At 41.2% G+C, this 21,544-nt stretch overlaps 1 protein-coding gene across 5 annotated transcripts in view; it reads right to left on the reverse strand.

Annotated features, from left to right (window-relative positions):
* ADAMTS9 (ADAM metallopeptidase with thrombospondin type 1 motif 9) overlaps positions 1-21,544 on the reverse strand; it is a 172,549-nt gene that overhangs the window by 87,764 nt on the left and 63,241 nt on the right. For all 5 annotated transcript variants that reach the window (XR_009609757.3, XM_060631519.3, XM_060631521.3 and 2 more), the window contains 9 exons: positions 18,180-18,346; positions 17,958-18,087; positions 17,182-17,308; positions 11,135-11,345; positions 10,472-10,636; positions 8,036-8,200; positions 4,406-4,525; positions 1,414-1,518; positions 1,109-1,276 (listed from right to left, as the gene is read on the reverse strand). Coding sequence is in view for 4 of the 5 variants with exons in the window: in XM_060631519.3 (XP_060487502.3) it covers positions 1,109-1,276; positions 1,414-1,518; positions 4,406-4,525; positions 8,036-8,200; positions 10,472-10,636; positions 11,135-11,345; positions 17,182-17,308; positions 17,958-18,087; positions 18,180-18,346 (1,358 nt within the window). In the remaining variant the exon portion in view is untranslated. The remainder of the gene's footprint in view (positions 1-1,108; positions 1,277-1,413; positions 1,519-4,405; positions 4,526-8,035; positions 8,201-10,471; positions 10,637-11,134; positions 11,346-17,181; positions 17,309-17,957; positions 18,088-18,179; positions 18,347-21,544) is intronic.

Here is a 21,544-nt window from a genome sequence, read left to right on the forward strand (position 1 = left end):
TGCTTGACTTGTTTCTACTACTTGTCAGTGTCTGTTGCTAAATCTCTCTCTTTATTTGTTGACTGACTGGAACCTCCATCAGAATGATCTTCATGAAGGCTAAGACTTTCTTATTTGCTGTTCATTGCTTTTTCTACACTAAGCTTTTACAAATATCTGGTGCACAGACAGGTGTATTTAATGGATGGATGGATGGATGGATGGATGGATGGACGGACGGATGGACTGGAAGCTCAAGGCATCAGAGTGAGATTATCTATCATTTATTGAGCACCTACTTTGTCCTAAGCAGTTAACATAGGCAATCTCAAATAATACAACATCTTTGTAAGATAGGTACTCTTTTGGGTCTTTTAAGAAGAAGAAATTGAGGTTCAAAGGCTTTAACCAGACTGCTCAAGGTTATGCAGCCAGTATGTGTCAAGATCTGGATTTTTACACGGCTCTCTTTGAATCTATCGCTCAAATTTCGTACTTACGTTATGATTCTTATGGAGATATTACTTCTCTATTTTCCTGATGGCCTCTCCTCACCTATCCTAAGCTTTATATTTCCCTATCGCTGGGATTTTTGCAAGGCAGAAGGCAGGTGCCGCCTGAAAATGAAGGTTTTTCTACTTTTGCACAAGCCCATAGATGGTGCCTGGTGTGCACAGGAGGCCGAGCCCATAGCATTGGATGAGGATTCCCACTTCCCACTCTTGACAGAGAAGCCAAGAACCTCTGAACTTCAAGAGTCTGGGTTCTAGGAGGCGCCCAGACTCAAGGTAAGAGGCTCTTTCCTGACTCCCCCTCTTCTCCCTGGCACTTTTGGTGCTCCACAAGCCTATTACATTCCGATGTGACCCAATCAACACCGGGTTTTCCAGTCAACCCAACAGGATGGGGCATCAGTCAACTGCACGTTGACTTACACATTTTAACAACATCCATTTCTTGCCCATCCGGCCAAGATTCATACCAGCCGCACACATAGGAGGCAAAATAATTTAAATCATAAACTAAGTCCAATTATAAAACAGTACCCATTGACATTTGTGACCTGTCGTTAGTCATCCTCTATGGTTCCCCCAGTCATTTCCCAATTCCCAAGAATCCACTCGCTTACAGGGCTCCAGTCCAAAGCTTTCCACTGCCCACAGGGAGTCACAGAACATTCTTCCTTTGCCACTGGTCTAGGCAGAGTCACACAGGCGCTCTCGTCAGCCACAGAGCCGTCTTCGTCCCGACAGCTGACATATCTCATCCGAGTACCTTTTCCACAAGTGGCTGAGCACTGGGTGTTGAAGTGAGATAATGCAGGGATGTTATTGGACACGATGGTTCATTGGACAGCAACCCACTTCCTACAGTCAAGTCAGAGAACCTCTTCCTCCCCTCCCACCCTCTCTATGTCTGCCATCTATTTCTTACTGGTGTCCAAGACCCAAATCGCCACTGGGTTCTTGGCGCACTCTGCGTGCTTCTTCTTCCTTCCGGGGCAGCTGGGGGAGGGTGACAAGATGGTAATTCACAGTCCTAGATGGGAGAGGGGGAAGAAAGTCAAAGTTACCTTGAAGTCAATGCACACTTTAAGGGTCAAGGTGAATAAAAATATAAGAGTGAAGAATTCTAAGACCTCAGAATTCTGGGAAAATCACATGGCATCTCTCGGCCCCAGTTTTTTTCAACTGTAAAATGGGGTATAATCTGAGTCACCTCATGAATGCACTGATATAGGGCAGGGATTTACTTGGTGATTGTTAATATCATATTTATTTGCCTGTCCATGTGGAAAGAAAAAAAGCGATTGCAAAATGGCACGTAAGTTAAGAAAGAAAAGGATATCCTTTCAAAATTATCAATTGTTGGGGTGCCTGGGTGGCTCAGTCTGTTGAGCGTCCAACTCTTGATTTTGGTTCAGGTCAGATCCCAGGGTCATGGGATCGAGCCCCACTTTGGGCTCCTCGCTGAGCATGGGGCCTGCTTAAATTCTTTTTGTCTCTCCTTCTGCCCCTCTCCCCGACTTGCTCTCTGTCTCTCTCTCTCAAAATAGAAAATATATATCAGTTGTTAATTTTTAAAAATTCCAAAGACCAAATTCTGTTTTCACATTTCAATTAATTTCCTAATCAGAATTTGCTAATCATGAACTGGCTTTCTAGGTTTACCCAAAGAGAACTCCCGAGGTTCTGATGGTCAAATCTAGATAAGAGGTCTATTCAATATGCCAATGCCTGGAATGTATATAAATAACACTCTTCAGTCACTCAGGAAATCCCTATAATGAATTGAGGTTATTTGTGTGTAGATAATACTTTCAGATTTACAGATGGGGAAACAGAAGTACGTACTTGCTCACAATTTAGCAAATACTCTTTGATTAAATACATATCCATTAAATTACTGAATGTGCCAGGCATGGTGCAAAGTGTGGTGAGCTCGGGACCGAGCCTGACATTAGGGAGCTTACAAACTGAATGGGGAAATTCCGCTACTTGGCTCCAGACCCTGCCTATTCTTCTGCCGGTGGTCCAAAGAAAACCACAGGAAACTTTTCCCACAGTGAAGAAATGGTCCATATGCTTCAACTGTGGGAGCCACCCTGTACTCCACTGAATATTACAGAATAATGTAGAGAGAAACGAGTATTCTGAATCTCTAAGGGAGTTGCTAAATCCTCAGTTCATGACTATTCAGATGGAATAGCTAACATTTCGCAGGCATTTAGCCTGTGGTGGTTTAGAGCATTTCGATAAAGTAAAAAAAAAAAAAAGATAATAAAGGGGACACAAGTCACAAGTGGTATTTTATCATCGATCAGTGACAACATGAACAACACTGCCATATTCCTGTACTTTTTGGCACTTTTCATCCATTCACAATACATGTGGAAGTGCAGACAGAATGAGGGCCCTCAGAATGGAATCAGCGCATTGGCCAAAGGGGGCCTTAGAGCGTGAGCTCTGGGCACGGTCAGGGTTCAAGTCCTGTCTTCGGCAGTTAGCAAAACTGATGTAGAAACCCAAGTCTTCTCTTTACATAGTCTCTTTCCATAAATGATGCTAAAATCATGGCCCATAAAGAGGAAGTAGTGGCAGTAATGGTCAGCTGGCTCTCTTGAGAAAAAAGGAGTGTGTGTGTGTGTTTGTAGAAATGTATTTACGTGTATACACACGCAAATTACATGCCCATATACACCTATATATGTATACATATGTTTGTTTGGTTATCACAAAGTTTACTGATACAAAGGCTGTATAGTACACAATTTACATATAGTAATAAAATATACAATGCTCTCTTTTAAATTCCACATAGCCAGTTGAGTCTCACAGAATCTGTCGCTGATTTTTGTTGAATTCTTGAATCTGTTGCCAAACTATGGTTGTAATTGCTGAATGAGTGCACTTCAAACATGAATGAGAGCTGCTATTTTGTTTATGTTGAAGAGTAAGGAGAAAGTGGAACAAACAAGATCTATGTCAGAACTTCATCTACCAACGACGTGAATGACTTCTACGCCGAATCAGACAATAATGTCCAAATACCAGAAGAATATTTCCTTGATATTTGTATGTGTTATTTCCAATGTAACAGTTAAAGACAGAAGACTCTTTTAAACATAATGTAGATTGCATATGAGTATCATTTTCTCCATCACTTTCTTAAGTCTAAAAATAATCAATTAACCCTCAATTATAGCATTTGCTGATTCCTGTGGTGTAAATACTCTCACCACAGCCAATTTCAAACTACCAGCTTGAGGTCGATGAACACAGACTTGGGAAGAGATGTGCAATAGCTTACCATTATGTAATATTCCCACCACATGGACACACATGTAAATGTAAATAACCTCAAGGTCACAGATAATAGTAAAATGTAGTAAAGCAATGGAAAAATGTGAGTTTTGAGTATTTATCTGCTTTGTTGAAATATCATCTACTTAATTATAGGCTTATATTTTCAATTTTTACTAGTGTCTACATTTAGCAACTAGCTCGCAACATTCCTGAACATTCACCAATCCGCTCCTGTGAGATGGTACGATGGTACGAGCCAGCTCTAGCAAGTTGCTGCCTGAACATATAACACTATTTGCTCAGCCCTACGTTAAAATCACTAAAAAAAAAAACCTCTGAGCTCAAGAAAACAAGACCAAACAATCAACATTTGCTAGCCAATAAAAAATCAGAATCAGACCTACCTACACTTCAAATAACCAGAGAAGAATGAAACTTGTATGTCCAAATATTAGATTCAAAATATAGCCAACAGGTAAATCTGGACCATTTACTTAATCATCTGGTTACTCTACCTACACACTTACCCATTAGAGCACTTCCATTCTGACTGAACCACTGGGAAATTCTGGCATCCTACTGCCCAAAGCCAATCACTGGGCTGGACAAAGGAGACTCACCTGGGTATCAGTTGGTCTAGTGGCTGCATTGCAGTCATTGTCATCGACCACTGACATGTAAGTCCCAATGATGCACTTCACTGCCCTCAGCTGGTATCCTTGTCCACAAGTGACACTGCACTGAGGGAAAGAAATACAACAAAAGGGATGCACACGTTAGCAAATTTTCTCTTTCCCTAACTTTCCTCATAACGTCCTATAAGAAAAAAAGTAGTTCCATCATAGTGGAGCAGAAGGCTAGCACCCAAAGAACCTAGGTTAAAGTGGGCAGTCCTGCTCTGCACAAATTATATTTAACGATGGTTGGAATTATTTCCATCTCCCATTGAAATTCTATGTGTAGGGGTTCAACCCCTTGTCTGTGACTCAATATACCCCTATTTCAACACTCACTACAAAGCTACAGTGACCAAAACAGTGTGGTACTAACATAAGGATAGTTATATACACTCATGGAATAGAACTGAGTCCAGAGAGAAACCTGGACATCTATGGCCAATTGATTTTTAACCAAGATGCCAAGACCCTTCAGTAGGGGGAAAGAATAGTCTCTTTAACAAATACGTTGGGAGCAACTAGCTGTCTATATGAAAAAGCATAAAGCTGGACTCCTACCTCATGCTATTTATAAAAATCAACCCTAAATAGATCAAAGACCTAAACATAAGAGGTAAAACTATAAAACTCTTAGAAGAAAAGGTAATAGAAAAGCTCCACGACGCGGAACTTTCTTGGATAAGGATTTCTTGGATATTCTACCACAAGCACAGGGAACAAAAGAAAAAACAAGACAAGTTGTATTTTATCACAGTTAAAAATTTTTGTATCACCGGACACCACCAGCGGAGTAGAAAGGCAACCCACCATGGGATTGGGGAAATTATTTGTAAATCATATGTCTGATGAAGGGTTAAAATCCACACTATAAGGAGCAACTACAATTCAACAACAAAAAGCCAACCTTGTTAAAAAATGGGAAAAGAGGAACGATTAAACTGTACATTTAAAAATGGCTAAGATGTACTCTCAACAATAGCCAAATTATGGAAAGAGCCTAAATGTCCATCCACTGATGAATGGATAAAGAAATTGTGGTTTATATACACAATGGAGTACTACGTGGCCATGAGAAAGAATGAAATATGGCCCTTTGTAGCAACATGGATGGAACTGGAGCATGTTATGCTAAGTGAAATAAGCCATACAGAGAAAGACAGATACCATACGGTTTCACTCTTATGTGGATCCTGAGAAACTTAACAGAAACCCATGGGGGAGGGGAAGGAGAAAAAAAAAAAAAAAAGAGGTTAGAGTGGGAGAGAGCCAAAGCATAAGAGACTGTTAAAAACTGAGAACAAACTGAGGGTCGATGGGGGGTGGGAGGGAGGGGAGGGTGGGTGATGGGTATTGAGGAGGGCACCTTTTGGGATGAGCACTGGGTGTTGTATGGAAACCAATTTGACAAAAAATTTCATATATTGAAAAAATAAATAAATAAAAATAAAAATGGCTAAGATGGTAAATTTGATGTTATGTGTTTTTTTTAAATTTTTTTTTAACGTTTATTTATTTTTGAGACAGAGAGAGACAGAGCATGAACGGGGGAGGGTCAGAGAGAGAGGGAGACACAGAATCTGAAACAGGCTCCAGGCTCTGAGCAGTCAGCACAGAGCCCGACGCGGGGTTTGAACTCATGGACCGCGAGATCGTGACTTGAGCCGAAGTCGGACGCTCGACCGACTGAGCCACCCAGGTGCCCCTGTTATGTGGTTTTTTTAACCATAATTACAAACTTTTAAAAAATGGGCAAAGGACGTGAATAGACATTTCTCCAAAGAAGATACACAAATGTCCAAAAAGCACATGAAAAGACTCTCAATATCATTTGTTATTAGGGAAATGCCAAATCAAAATTACAACAAGATGCTACTTTACTCCCACCAAGAGCCATAATGTAAAAGGGGGAATATAATAAGCATAATGAAAAAGGGATGGAGTAGAGAAGATGGAACCCTTGTGTATTATTGGTAGGAATGTAATATGGTACGGGTTTTGTGCAAAACTGGCAGTTAAAGAGAGCAAAACAGGCTTCCCATACGATCCAGCAATACCACTCCTGGGATACACCCAAAAGAACTGAAATCAGGTACTAAAACAAATACTCGTACGTGAATATTCATCTCAGTACTATTCCTAGTAGCCAAAAGGTACAAACAACCCAAATGTCCAGCTTGGTATGAATGGATACACAAATACGGTACATCTGCATAATGGAAAATTAAGGAGCCACAGAAAGGAAAGACGCACAGAAACGTGGCTTGGTGCGCTGATGGTTTGGTGTAGACAAGGATAAAAAAGACGCCCATCAGTTGTAAAAGATGTTATACGCAAATCTTCTCAGTGACTCTGAGCTGGGTTCTCTTTCTCCCTCTCTCTTTCTCTCGTTCCCTAAGAGCTACGCAGATGTTGACAAAAAAGGAGGCTGGATTTAGGAGTGTAAGAGACTCTTCTTGTTAGTGTAATCAGATATGATCAGCCATTCTGACTAGTGATGCTGTACCACAGGAGGGTTCAGAAGAACATCAGGTTCATAAAAATTGTAAGGGGGTAGTAATAAAGCTGCTCTCATTTATTGCATGCATCTTGGAAATGAAGACATAAACGAGAAGACTGGTTGCGGCTGGGCAGGGGGGCGGGGAGGGAGAGTTATTCTTCAGGAGATTGCATAAGTGACAGCAGACAGCTGTTTCGCTTCTCTTGGGAACTTGGAGTGCTACTTAAATAGTACCCAGAATGCTTTTGCTTCTATATTGGGAAGGACTTCATTTCAAGAGCAGTGGCTTCTCAGATGTGAGCCCAAGGGAGACTTCCAGTCTCTCCTTTAAGAATAGCTCAGGTTCAGACTGTGGAACCGACACACTAGGCGATGGGAAAGATTCTTTCACAGCGAGATGATTCTGCAACTTTTGATCACGCTCTTTCTGTATGAAGTGTCTGACTGGTTTATGAGAGGTGAGCTTTGGAACCGTGACACGGGAGCCAAAACATCCCTTCCAAATCCCGGTCCAGAACCCCCTGCCAAAGGCACTGGACCCCATTCCGTAGCAACCCACAGTTGCATGCCAGACGGTAACATCAGGGGGCACCTGGGTGGCTCAGTCACCCAGCTCTTGGTTTTGGCTCAGGTCATGACCTCACAGTTCGTGGGTTCCAGCCCCGCATCGGGCTCCGTGCTGACAGCACGGAGCCTGCTTGAGATTCTCTCTTTCCCTCCCTCTCTCTGCCCCTACGCTACCGACACGTGCTCTCTCTCTCTCAAAAGTAAATAAATAAACATTAAAAAAAAAAAAGATTAACATCAGCCAGACAGGAGATCTGGTGGGAATCTGTGCACGAAGACTTGCACGCGTATCTACAGAGGGAATAACCAGCTCCAGCGGGGAAAGCAGCAACCCCCAGACCTGGGGCAGAATGGCTGCAGTGCGTCTTGCGCTCGATCTGGCGCCATGGAGGTCCAGTGCAAGTCACGAGACACAGCGGTTAAATCCCCACCACCGGAATGCCCCTCTGCAAGCCCTCTCCAGATAAGAAGGAAAGAATGTAGTTAAGAACTTTTATCGTTCAAAATACCTGTCCCCAGGGACCCGCCTGCCAGGACGCACATTCTGGCTGCTGACAAGTCAGTATGGAGGCTGGCTTGGTCTCAGGGTCACAGCTTCTATCGTTTAATCGATCTTCCCCAAACTGACACCAGACCTGGCGGTGCTTATGTCCTTTTCCGCAGGTGACCAGGCACTGTAATAAAAAGCACAGACAATCGGGGGTGTTTCTGAACAATGTGTTGTGGTTCCCAGGGATTATTCACGGGTAATCAGGAGGAACAGATGCGCCCTCTCCCACAGCAATTTGTAAATACGGCACGGCTCATTTTTCTCTCGTTCATGCGTTCATTCATTCACTCATTCATTCACTCCTTCTGTATTGATAAAGGCTCTGGACGGTGTCAAGCACAGAACGAACTCGGCACAGCACTACGCCACGAGATACAGAACTTCCCCGACTTGCAATGGGCTTACATCCAGGTAAGCCCATCGTAAGTTGAAAATACCCTAAGTTGAAAATGCACTTAATACACCCAACCTACGGAACATCATAGCGTAGCCCAGCCTGCCTTAAACGTACGCAGAACACTCACATGAGCCTACGGTTCCGCAAAATCGTCTAACACAAAGCCTCTTTTATAATAACGTGTTGGCTATCTCATGTAATTTGCTGAATACTGTCCTGAAAGTGAAAAATAAAGCTGTTGTGCGGGGACAGAATGGTTGTGGATATATCCATTGTTGACCCTCATATGGTTTTGATTGCACGGCTGCCCAGTTTCACCAGAGTATGGACCACAGACAGCCAGCCCGGGGAGAGATCCACATTCAAAATTCAAAGAACAATTTTGACGAAATGTGTATTGCTTTCACACCGTTGTAAAGTTAAAAAAAAAAATTGCGAAGTTGAACCATCGGAAGTCGGGGACCATCTGTACTGAAAAACAACATTCATGGTTTCCTAGCACAGGAGTTAGGTGTGGGGCTCAGCCTGGGTTTTAACTCCAACACAAACAGCTATAGGTACCAATGCAAGTGATGTCTCCGTACCTCAGTTTTCTCATTTGCACAGTGGGGATAACAGTAGTATCCAATGCAAAGAATTGTGAAAACTAACCGAAAAAATCCAAATAAAGTGCTTACCATATGTTCATTTAATAAATGTTAAATATCATCCTTATCATTATCCATGCTCATTGTAGAACATTTGAAAAATACAGAAAAACAGGAGAAAACTATAATGATTAAAAAAAAAAATCTCCCTACCCAGGGATAATCATTATTAACATTTTGCTGTTTTCTTCCCAGGTTTTTAAGCTAAGGAATGTTGCATCATACTGAATATATAGTTAGCATCCCCCCACCTCCATTTTACCAAGTATTCTTGCAAAGGTTGGTTACTCGATTTGAAGTGGTCCTTTAGCTATCATTAGCTATCTAAGTAAAACTTTAACCCACTACCTTCTTTCATCTTTTTAAAACCAAACACTGGAGTTTAAGCTAAGGCAGCTTGTTAACAGAACAAAAACAGTGGGTTTGTTGTTAACTTGTGCAGGAATCAGACACTGTTAATCATATGCATTCACTCTCAGCCATTTCAGGGGCATCTATAATATCCTTTTAAGATTCATATTTTATTTGCTGTTGAAAGGAAACAGTTAATATTGTGCTTACATGGTTGAGATAAGGAAATGGGCACAGAAGTTGTTCAGGGAAACCTCTTTCCCCACATTCCTGACTTGGCCCCCAAGTAAGGGAACTTCTGCTCTCCTTTCCCCTTGCTCCCATAAAAGAAGACGGAGGCAGTCACCTGCTTGGTGAGACTCTCACTGGTCTGGGTTAATAGTGAGTGTTAATACCGCACCATAAAAGCAAGAAAAAGGCTCTTCCTTCTTTCTCTTGCTGTCCTGGGGCCACCTGTGCTAAGCAATGAGGCTTTGCCTTTTGCTTCATCAGGTAAGGGATGAGACAGGTAAAAGTCTGGAACCCTCAACTAGTCCTTTCTTTTCTAAGTTTTCCACTAGCAACTGGATGGGTGAGTCCAATAGGTTACTTACTGGGGTTGAACGATCTTATTTCACAGACGAGAACGTAGAAAACCTCTTTTGTTTCTTTTTCTTTTTAACTTCAGTTCTAAGCCAGCACAGATTTCGGATTAACAAAGCCCTTGTTTTCTTTTACAATGATTTAGCAGGGGCTCAAAGAGGAGGAAAGGTAAGACGCAGGAACTTCAAAATCACCAACAGAAGCTATCACAGTGGGTGATCCGGCCAAACCCACCACGCCTCTGAGGTCACCAGTGGACCAGTCACATCCTGTACGGCAGCCATGGGGCAGATGGGGAACCACAGTTGCTTCCTCCGGGGTAGGGGGCAGAAAGGTGCAGCAGGTTTAGGTTGCACTGAGCCGCAGAGACTCAAAGTACCACAGATGACCTGAGGAAATAAGAGTCCTCTTATCTTACCTCTGACCAGTCTGCTGACTTCCACTGTGGACAAGAGAACTCATTGCATCTCTGAATGGTGACTTTCTCTTGATGTGCGCATTTGCGATCGTCCAGTACATCATTGCGGGTGTTGACGCAAATCGCCCTTCTTCTCTGGCTGCCACCGTCACAGCTTTTGGAGCACTGAAAGGAAAATGAACGAAATAAAACCGCTGCTAAGTTTCCTACCCACCGTGGTCAAGATCCTGGCTCTGTCCTGTGTCTCCTCCGGCCCTTAAGAAACACCCACCCACCCAACCCGATTCTAGTGGTGATTTGGGGAGCATCTGTTCATGTTATCAATTTATTTACCAATTTCATAGTGAAGTCAGTATTAGTAAACGGACACAGGGAAAGAAATTTGGAAACGGTTTGCGGGGTATGGAAAAGGGGATTGGATGAGTTGTTCCACTGCCCCCGGTTTTCCACATGCCATGGTCAATGTCATATCATCAAACATTACAAATTGATCATGGTACTCTTTTCTGCAGAATGAGGTCAGGCATTATAAATCAATGTATATAGAAAGTCTAAGTGGGGGGTTCTCAATGCAGCCCTCACTAATCCATTAGTTGATCAGCCATCATTAACTACTCAGAGTTAGCATCCAAGAAAACGCTCATCGAGTGAGAACCGACTTACTTCAGTCCAGGCAGAATAGCGCCAGCCACCCGTGTTACATTCTCCTGAGCACTTTTCCCGGTTGCTTGGTTTGGGGTGACTGTTGCAAAAACTGTCATCAACCTTCTCGGTCTTCCCATCTAGCCTGCTATATTTGGCACAGTAGATGTCTAGTGTGCGGTAACCCAAGCCACACTGGGCGCTACATTCACTCCTGCTGGCAATGTGCCACCTATGCATAAATAATGGGGAGAAACCAACATTTCTGTTAAATATGTATGTCCCATTTATAGTCAGCCGGTGGAAAAATTGAGTTCTTTTTTCTTCCTTAACTCAAATACCGCGAAACCCAAAGCCACAGTCAGCTACTGAAATCCAATTTTAAACCAACATATCCATGTATTTTTCATGGCTGCCAATGTACATGGAAGTCAGAGTGGAAGTCAGAGGTGCCATCTTTGTGAAGATTCTCCCTTCAGTCAATCTGAAGTTCAAGCAACCAAAAAGAGGAAAACATTGGAATTCAGCAGAGCAAAAAAAAGCAATTTTGTATTTAAAAGGCTCATGCAACTCAGCATTTCATTTCTCAAGAAGGCTGCTTCTAATAGACCACCACTGTTGGAAACTCTCCCGAGAAAGCCTCCTTCATAGGGGCCAGGCTGAAAAGCGTTTAGTGAATATCCTGTGACTTACTAAAGGCACGGATAGTTGGAGGGTAACTGTGAATTTCAAGTGTGCTGAACTCTGTATACGTTACTGTGAATAAAGACTAAGCTCCTTTTAGACATGGACCATAGTCTACACAGTTTAATTATACAATTTTTTTTAAAAGACTTACGTTTTTAGAGCAGCTTTAAGGTCCATGGCAAAACAGAGAGGGAGGTACAGAGGTTTCCCATAGGCACCAGCCCCCACACATGCATACCCTCCCCAGTATCAACATTCTACCCACAGAGGGTGCATGTGTTATAATCAATTACACTGACATATCAGCACCACCCCAAATCCATAGTTTACACGAGTGCTTACTCTTGGTGTTGTATGTTCCATAGGTTTAGACAAATGTAAAATCACATGTATCCATCACTATCATATCATAGAATATTTTCACAAAAAACCTAAAAATTCTGTTCTTCATCTATTCATCCCTCCTGGCCCCATGATGATATACTTTTAAATTCAGAATTGAATCGACAAATCTTTATCATCTTTGTATCCCTAATACCTCTAATGAGCCTTTCTTGGGACGCAAGATGTACTCTGTGTGTGCTGAGGAATTGAGTTATTCTTAAATGCCCCCAAAACACAGTCAGTGCTTAAATTAAAAAAAAAAAATCCTAAACTGAATAGAAGAGCATGAATAAATAAGCTTAAAAGGTAGGTTGTTGGTTCAATTTAGTAATCAAAAAAGGATAATTTCTTTACATTCTTCATTTGAATTAACTCTTGTTAATTGTCTCCTCAGAAATTGGGTGGTTTGCCAAATACAGGGAGCCTGAAGAATTCTTCCATCCACACCTGTCCAGGGGCAAGGCTGGAAAACAATGAGTACTGGCCACACGCTTATCTTGGAGTTTCTCACAAATGCTTAAAAGTAGGTCAGAGTTGACCAACTTTTACGTTTGGCATATAAAGTGGGCTACTGAGATTTTCCGTTAGAGTGACACAGTATTTTGGGATTTTGTTCTCACCGGAACATGTTAAATGAGGGATTGTAAAACAAAGCTTTATCTCATCCTGTCAAAGTTTAATCTGGGCAAACTCTCACTTCCCTGAGGAAGTGAGGCAAAAATGCGGTCCAATTCAACAGAGGCATCTGGAACTTTCATCTGCTCTTTGATTCTTGGCTACCTTCTCTCTGCCTTCATCACCATTTTCTCGTAGAAAGCTTATCCCGGGTAAGGGAGGTAGGAGGCCTGCCCCTACCCCCCAGCCCCCCACAAAAAACAATACACCAGTAGGTCAAGTGTAGTAAGTCTCACTGATATTCACACAATCCCTGGAATTTGAACAGAGAAGCTGGAAGAGACCGTGGAAATGTTACAGCATGGCCTTAGGAAAGTTCTTTTCAAAATGCGGTCACCCGCTTCATATTCTCTCTCTGGAAGGTGGTCTCAGCTTGAGTGTTTTGAATTCATTTGGTTCATTTCATGTGACAAATCATTTTATGACTATATTTCAGAGAGGCAAAGTGTTTATTATAAGTGGAAACAAAACAATGTATATGCCTCCGTGGGTGGGCCGGCGGCTGTGAAGTACATAAAACTAGGAATCAATTTGGGAACTACTGATTTAAGCAGGTTTCTGTATTTCAGGGCTTTCTCAGGGCCTTCCAAGTGTTAAATGACATGATGCATTTCCACACGGGAGGAGACAGTTGGTAAGGCTCCTCATGCATACTGGTTCTCCACAAATCATCTCGTGGAACTCGTGTTCCACAAACATGCTTTGGGAAAAACTATTTAGAGTTTGATCCATCAGTAACAGTCCTCTCTCCAGTCTTTCAGTGTTTTCCACAGACATTCAGCAATAATTAGTATGAACCACAATGAAATGACAGTCGGGTCCACAGAGAGAAGAAAGACAGAACACCTTTTCTGGGGCTTGGTATATATTTTTGTACATTTTTCAGCGAACAACTTTATTTTTCCGACAGTCTATAAAATTCAGTAAGGAATGAGTCTGAGTGCTGACAAGGAAGCACGATCTATTTAATTTCAGATGCAAGAATGCACCTGTATAGTTGCAAGGGTAGGCAGGACTGCAGTTCCTTCACTTTCTTTTCTTTGATCAGCCAGAGGTCCTATTATGACCCAAGCCTGTTCCCAGAGCAGCTATCCCTCCTCCTCTACTTCTGTAGAATTAAGTACTTTTTTTTTTTAAAGTATTAAAACAAGGTGGCTTACTCCAAATGCGGAATTTACAATAGCACCTTTGACACACCTACTTTATGAAATGAAGAGACTTTAAGCTCTGGTTTGACCTGGGTATTATGAAGTTATACCTGGGTGTGAACGTGAGCTCCAACACCCAGGTGTTTCCAACACCCAGACAGGTGACTCAACCTCACCAAGCTTCAGTGTCTTCATCTGCAAGATGAGGGGAAATTGGGTCCAATTTATCGAAACGTTAAATAAGCTACAACATGAATAGCATTTAATACACAAGCCAGGCCTTCAAGAAGAGTAGCTGTTATCAATATTACTACCACCCTTGGTATTTTATTCTGCAGCCAAGTTCTAAGTATCACGTAGCTCCGCAGAAGCCAATAACACAAAGTTTGAGGAGAAACCCAGTTGAGACTTTGGTATCATTCTACATAAAAGTCTCATGGACTTGAGGCTACCTGTAATTGCATTCACTTTGTAAAATTTGCTTTAATTTTTGTTTTACATCTGAAAGCTTCCAATGTAGGAGAAACTCTGCAGAACAGTGATTCGCTAGCAACACCACAAACTAAATCGTGGCTTGCTTTAAATCTATTTGAAGTTAAGAATATTCATTTCTGGAAGTAATTGCTCAAACATCTCCACCCTCGCGTTGGTCCTTAGGTAGGCTTTCAGCAGGGTTCTTAAAGAATTGTTTATTTACTTAAGGTCACATTCTAGGACTTGAAATGCTTTGTACAAACTTGCCTTCCTTGCCACAGAAGAGCGTGCTTACAGCGCTGTGGGCAGGAGTCCCACAGCATGGGCTGTCATCATCTGAGACTACCAGTCCCAGTGTGATTCTGCTCGTGGAGAAGTGACAGCAAGTGCCTTACTTATCCAAGTCAGGGGACAGGGATGAGGCACAGAAGTCCTGGGAGCCGTTTCTATGCGCAAAGGTAGAAAAGCTTCACAGAACGGGATCAATGAGTAACCCTTATCATTGTGACTGAATTAAAATGGCTTTCTCCTAGGGTTTAAGAGTATAGAATCCAGGTTGTGAAAGACCACGTTTGACTCCTGCCACTTCACTAATAGTTGTATGACCTCAGGCACTTTAACTTCTCTCAGCCCGTTTCCTTATTTGTAAAGTGGAGGCTAACTGTAATACTTAGGTCATTATGTTCTGTGGGGGAATTAATAAAATATTAATTGCATAGGACATATATTAATGTCGGCCCTATATTAATTTAATAGTAATAGTAATAGAGCCTTAATAGTAATAGAGCCTTAATAGTAATAGATTAATTTAATATTAATTAATTAGTATTAATTAAGTAATAGAGCCTTAATTATTTTAATAGGATATGATTATATGTAGCACATAAGAATATTAATTATATTCTATTAATAGGAAAATACATCTTAGTAGATGGTTGACGATTATGTTCAGAGTAGTTACCACCCCAAATAATATTAATATCAATTGCTATTAATAATTATTAGTATTAATTAACCAATAATCAACACTAATATTCTTAATTATATTAATTAATTATTAATACTAATAATGTTAATATTGTTAATTAATAGTAATTAGTAATAGCAATTGATATTAATATTATTTGGGGTGGTAACTACTCTGAACATAATAATCATCAACCATTTACTAAGAACTATTTTAACAGTTACATATTTTCCTGTTAGAATCTAATTAATATTCTTATATGCTACATATAATATTATGCTACATAGAATATTCTTATATGCTACATATAATACTATTAATTAATATTAATTAATTATTAATTACAGAACATCATTATTTTCAGTGATAATTTGATATAGGACTAATCTGAAAATGTCACCTTTCTCAATTTATTGAAGCTGTACCTCAGGGAATCTACTTACTAATTCATAGTTTTTTCCCTAAACTTTGGTGATTCAGTTCAGCAAATAGCTAACTAATTATTTTTCTGAAAAGACCTTAACTCTAATTCAACTAAATCAACTCAACTGGCTGAAGCAATGGGTTTATAAGTACATTACCTATAACAAGAATTAATACCGCAGAGTGCCAATGTCTGCCTTTTAATATCTTGGGTGTTCTCTTTCTATAATGGCTTGTCAATGCTTTGCAATAAGCTCATCGAACAAGCAGGTAACTGTTGCTGGGTAGACATAAGTATAGCGGGGGTAGAGAGAGTCTGGGTTTTGAAGTCAAAGCCACCAGGTCAGGCCTGGCAAAGATGTGGCACTCACACCGTGGCACCCCCACCTACTCTCGTGACAGACATTACTAATTGATCACAGCACTCCTCTTTTCTCTCAGAGCCTCAAGAGGGCCTTATAATCTTCACTCCAGCACTAGAGGCTGCCAATATCATTTGACCAGATTTGGCACCATGGCAAAGAAGCTGCAAAATGCTTAAGTATTCACTTTGCCACTTCCAAACGGTAAGAACCTAACAATTTCCCACACCACTCCACACTGATAATTTCTGTTCTGTAAAAGGAGAATTAAAGCATCAACTTCTGTTACCTGCATTTAACTGACATGCAGATTACACAACACAATACCCAGGCTATTTTAATATTTCAAACCTGACATAGTCAACCTAGCGGGTCAATGAGAAAGCTTTAGAATTCTGTACCCATTCACTATTTCTTGCCTCAGGTTTCCTATTTTCTTAAATACAATACAGAGTATTTGTAATATCCAGATATCTTCTAGCTATAGTTCCTTCTAGTTGCTTCCATGACTTTCTTATGCAACTTTCATATGCATACGATTTTTTCTACTGGGTGATACACACTCTGGGTGCATAGAGAACATCATACGGATGCTCTGAGAAATGACATTTCCCCCTTTTCTGTTGACGTTCATACCAAACTTTTACGTAAGATGTGATTCGACTATAACAATACCTACGCACTGAGTTGTGAAAGTCAAATGAGAACTTCTTTTGGCAAGTGCCATACTCTATTAGCTATTTTTAATTCTTAGGAGAAGAACAGGAAATCCGCAGGCATATGTCTTGGATAATTGGTTTCAGAGGGATGGAAAATTGGCTGAAGCTTATTTCACAGAAACACAAGGAAGGGAAGAGGAACTAAACACCACTGTCTCTTCCTTCCGTTCCTTCCCCTACAAGACCCTCACTGCTCATAGTAAAGACCATAAGCAAACACCAGCCTCACCTCAGGTCACAGTCTGTGCCGCAAGGTTCAGTAATGGGTCCTGGCTGGGGCAGCCGGTCACATCTTTGATCAGAAACCGTAAGCTGATCAGATTCCCGGGTGCAAACGGGTTTGCGCTTCCGCTCCCCTAGGCAAGGAAGAAAACAATCAGAGAAAAGCACCCATTCTGAAAACTAGTTAGCCCAGGGACTGACAAACATTTTCTGTACTGGGTTAATTAGTTAATATTTTTGGTTTTGTGGGCCTTATGACCTCTGTGACAACCACTCCACTCTGCCATTATAGGACAAAAGCAACCATTCATAAACAATATGTACACAGAGGTGTGGCTGCATTCCAATAAAACTTTATTTATAAAAGCAGGTAGCAGGCTGGAGTTGGCCCACTGGCTGTAATCTGCTAACCCTCAATTTAGGCAACAGGAAACAAGATAAATGACACATAATATGACTACTAACTCCATGTCTCTGGAAAATCAAAGTGGCAGAACTGACTTTCTTGGCTTCACAATGTATATGAATCGCTTAAAAAGAGGAAAGCCAACAAATCCCGAATCGCTTAAAAAGAGGAAAGCCAACAAATCCCGAAACCCTTAAAAAGCTCAACTTGCCAGCTAAAAATAACCAGAAAGATGCAGGGAAAGGAGATTTGAGAATGCGTGCAGATAGAAAGTTTTATAGATCACATGTGTTTGGCTGCCTCCAAAAAAACAAACAATAAATAAAAAGAAACAAAAAACAGCTCAAATCCCCAAAACACAACCGAAAAGTAGATACCTTGGCAGGGTTTGCTGCAGGCTTGCCAGGGCCCGTGACTGTTCCAGTAAAACTGCTGGGGTTTGTCTTCAATTGGAATATTGAATGAATAGCGCACATCAGGGTTGTATAACTTTCCCACCGACAACACCTGGGACAAGTGGACAAAATGGAGATGATGTTTGCAGGTCTGGTGATTCCAAGTGGAAGGAAAGGGTGGTGGGCTCATGGCCAAGTTTTTACCTGAAGCAAAAGTTCTTGTTCGATGCGGTCTGTGGAGTTAATTCTTTCCACGACATTGTCGGACCCGCTGTACTCTATCACAGCGTTCCCAATGCGGATTTCCCTTTTAGACATTGTGACCACGAAGTCTCCATTTAGTAAGAATTCACCTTTACTGCTTGATAAAGCTGTAGATGAGAGACGAGAATTCACTGATTTTCTGCCAATGACTCACTGTCTGAATTATGAAATAACACTCTGATAGGCAGAGAGTCAGAGTGCAAAGAATATAAACTTTTCGGCCAGACAGGATGAACTCAAAACTTAGTTTTGCCATTTGCCAGCTCCGTGGCCTTGGGAAATCACTTTCCCTCTCTCAGTATCCACTTCCTTATCTCTAAAATAGGGATTAAAACACCTGACCCTGTAATTATATTACTGAAATATAATATATGGGTCTTAATTAGCATGGCACTTGATATACAAGCCCTACATTATAGGATTACTGGTGGAAGCAAAAGTCTCATGATTTGAAAATATGTACTAATGAACTGAACATTACAAAATCGATTCCCATGCAAATATCCCTATTTTCTGTTAGGATTAGTTGAGTCTGATTAGTTGAATCTCTGTTAGTCTTCTTTCACAGATATTGAAATCTGAAAATTCACGGCCAACATGATGCTTAAATGTCACTTTTTTCACTGAGGTCTAGTAGAGTAGCCAGCCTCCAATATGGCCCCAATGATCCCTGCCTCCTGATATTCACACCCTGTGTCGTCCTCTCCCACATGGAATAACACTGACTGAGTAATCACTGCGATTATGAGGAAATGACAGACTGTGACTTCCAAGGCCAGGTCTTAGGCATTGGGGAACTCTTCCTTGATTCTCTGGCTTTGGAGAAGCCAGCTGAACCTCCATGTTGTGAGAATATCCAAGCAGCCCCACTGAGAGAGTTCCTGTAAAGAACTAGAGCCTCCTCAGTCAAAAAGAGTGAAATCTTGTCATTTGCAACAACGTGGATGGAACTGGAGGGTAATATGCTAAGTGAAACTAGTCACTCAGAGAAAGACAAATATCACATGACTTCACTCATATGAGGACTTTAAGAGACAAAACAGATGAACATAAGGGAAGGGAAACAAAAATAATATAAAAACAGGGAGGGGAACAAAACATAAGAGACTCATAAATATGGAGAACAAACAGAGGGTTAAGGGGAGGGGTTGTGGGAGGAGGGATGGGCTAAGTGGGTAAGGGGCACTAAGGAATCTACTCCTGAACTCATTGTTGCACTATATGCTAACTAATTTGGATGTAAATTAAAAAAAAGAAAATTTAAAAAAAAGAAAAAAAAACCAACTAGAGCCTTCTATCAGCAGCATCTGAAGGAGGCATTTTGGAATGGAGCCATCAGCCCCAGTCAAGCTTTTGGATGTGATCACAGCCCTAAATGAAGTCTTAACTGCCACCTCATGAGAGACCAAGCCAGAAACACCCAGCTCTGCTGCTTTCAATTTCCTGACACACAGACATTGGAATATAGTAGACAGTTGCTTTCTAAGCCACAAAGTCTTGAGATAATTTGTTATGCAATAAAAGATAAGTAATATACCTTTCTGGATCATTCTTTTTAAAACTGCAACCCCCTCCCACTACCACACAGATTCCATACTTCCCATACCTTTCCCCTGCCCTTAATTTTCTTCCATAACACTTTATCCTCTCTCTCCCCAAACAAGAATGTAAGCCCCATGAGGGCAAGGATTTCTGGACCCCTTTATGCACTGCTATATCTAGCTTCAAAAAGAGGACATGGTACCCCATCAATAAATACTTTGTTTTTGGAAAGAATGACTGGATCTACTGCACATCTTGAAAAAGATGAAAAAATCAGAAAAGCATGAAAAGTCATATTGTCCAAAATATTGGCCAACTGAGAGCTTGATGGAGTTAGACCACTTACAAACTTAGGGAAAGTAAATAAAGTGGACAGAGAAGATAAGATGACAGCTGCTTCAGAAGAAATCATTTACCTAAGTCCAAGTGCAAGAGAGACTATCGAGAAAGTGAATAAAGCCCCAGAAAGCTTTAAAAATCTTTTTTAAATGTTCATGCATTTTGAGAGAGAGAGAGAGAGGGAGGGACAGAGAGAGAGGGAGATACAGAATCCAAAGCAGGCTCTAGGCTATAAGCTATCAGCGCAGAGCCCAAAGCGGGGCTCCAACTCACAAACCGCGAGATCATGACCTGAGCCGAAGTCGGATGTGTAACTGACTGAGCCACCTAGGTTCCCCAGTTCCAGAAAGCTTTTATAAAAATAACTCCTTTTCAGATTTTTCTGTGAAATTCAAACAAATTTAGGCAAAGAATGTACTACTCTGCTAGCACATAATTTAACTGGAAAACTTAGGTAGGAATATTTATCAATTGCTTTATCTTATCATCTAAAACCCTGGGCATGATTGACATGAAAATATAATTTTATTGAATGTAAGAAAAAACAAACTTATCTTCATACTACTTGATTAATTTCTCAAGAGAAAATCCCAATCATATCTTTCCCCCCTAGTATTTATTATACAATTTTGGTTTTATTTTAAGTACCACTTAATTTTTTTTTCAGTTCTACTACTCCTGGAATAATGAATCCTTCTGAGTATTGGGCTTGACATAAAACAGGCACTCAATAAATCAGAGCTATTAAATATTTCGCCCTGAACAAAATATCAGAAAAAGGCCCTCTTACCTTTTATAAGTGGTGCACAACTAGTAAATCTCAGTAGGGAGAGAATCGAAATGCACAGGCCGTGTATTTAAGTGAATAAAAGGCATGTGGAAATTTAACTTGGGCAGCAGGTAGGTTTCATCCCGGGTGCCAATGTCAACCAATTTATCCCAGCTGCTCCAGAAACTATGCAGCGCACAATTCATGAGGTCATGCCTCAGCATCACGTTAGTGACATTGATCTTGGTTGTGGGATAGAGAGCCGAGCTGTCTTCGGCATTAGCCAGATTCTAACCTCTCTTTCACCGATGCAGGTGATATCTTGTCTTTTACCAGGCAGGCCAGAAGCAGCGTGTATGTAGGAGAGGTGTAGAGGGTTTAGGGAAAGTTGGCCTTGCGGAGACGCCTGAGGGCTGAGATGAGGCTCTGAACATTCTTGGTGGCTCCGTGGCACCAGGGTCCTTGTTTTCTTGGACATGGAAACCCCACAGAGTTCAGTCATTTGGACACTACACTGATGCAAGAACTATTTTTTCTAGGGTCACTGATCAAGTGCACTGAATTCTGTCCCTAATCTAGTACTTTACTTACCCACTCATATAAGTCCTACCTTGGTCCTGAGGGAAGAACGAGATACCTTCATATGAAATGGTTG

The sequence above is a fragment of the Panthera onca genome, chromosome A2 (genome assembly GCF_046562875.1).
Source record: "Panthera onca isolate mPanOnc1 chromosome A2, mPanOnc1 haplotype 2, whole genome shotgun sequence".
Classification (NCBI taxonomy): domain Eukaryota; kingdom Metazoa; phylum Chordata; class Mammalia; order Carnivora; family Felidae; genus Panthera; species Panthera onca.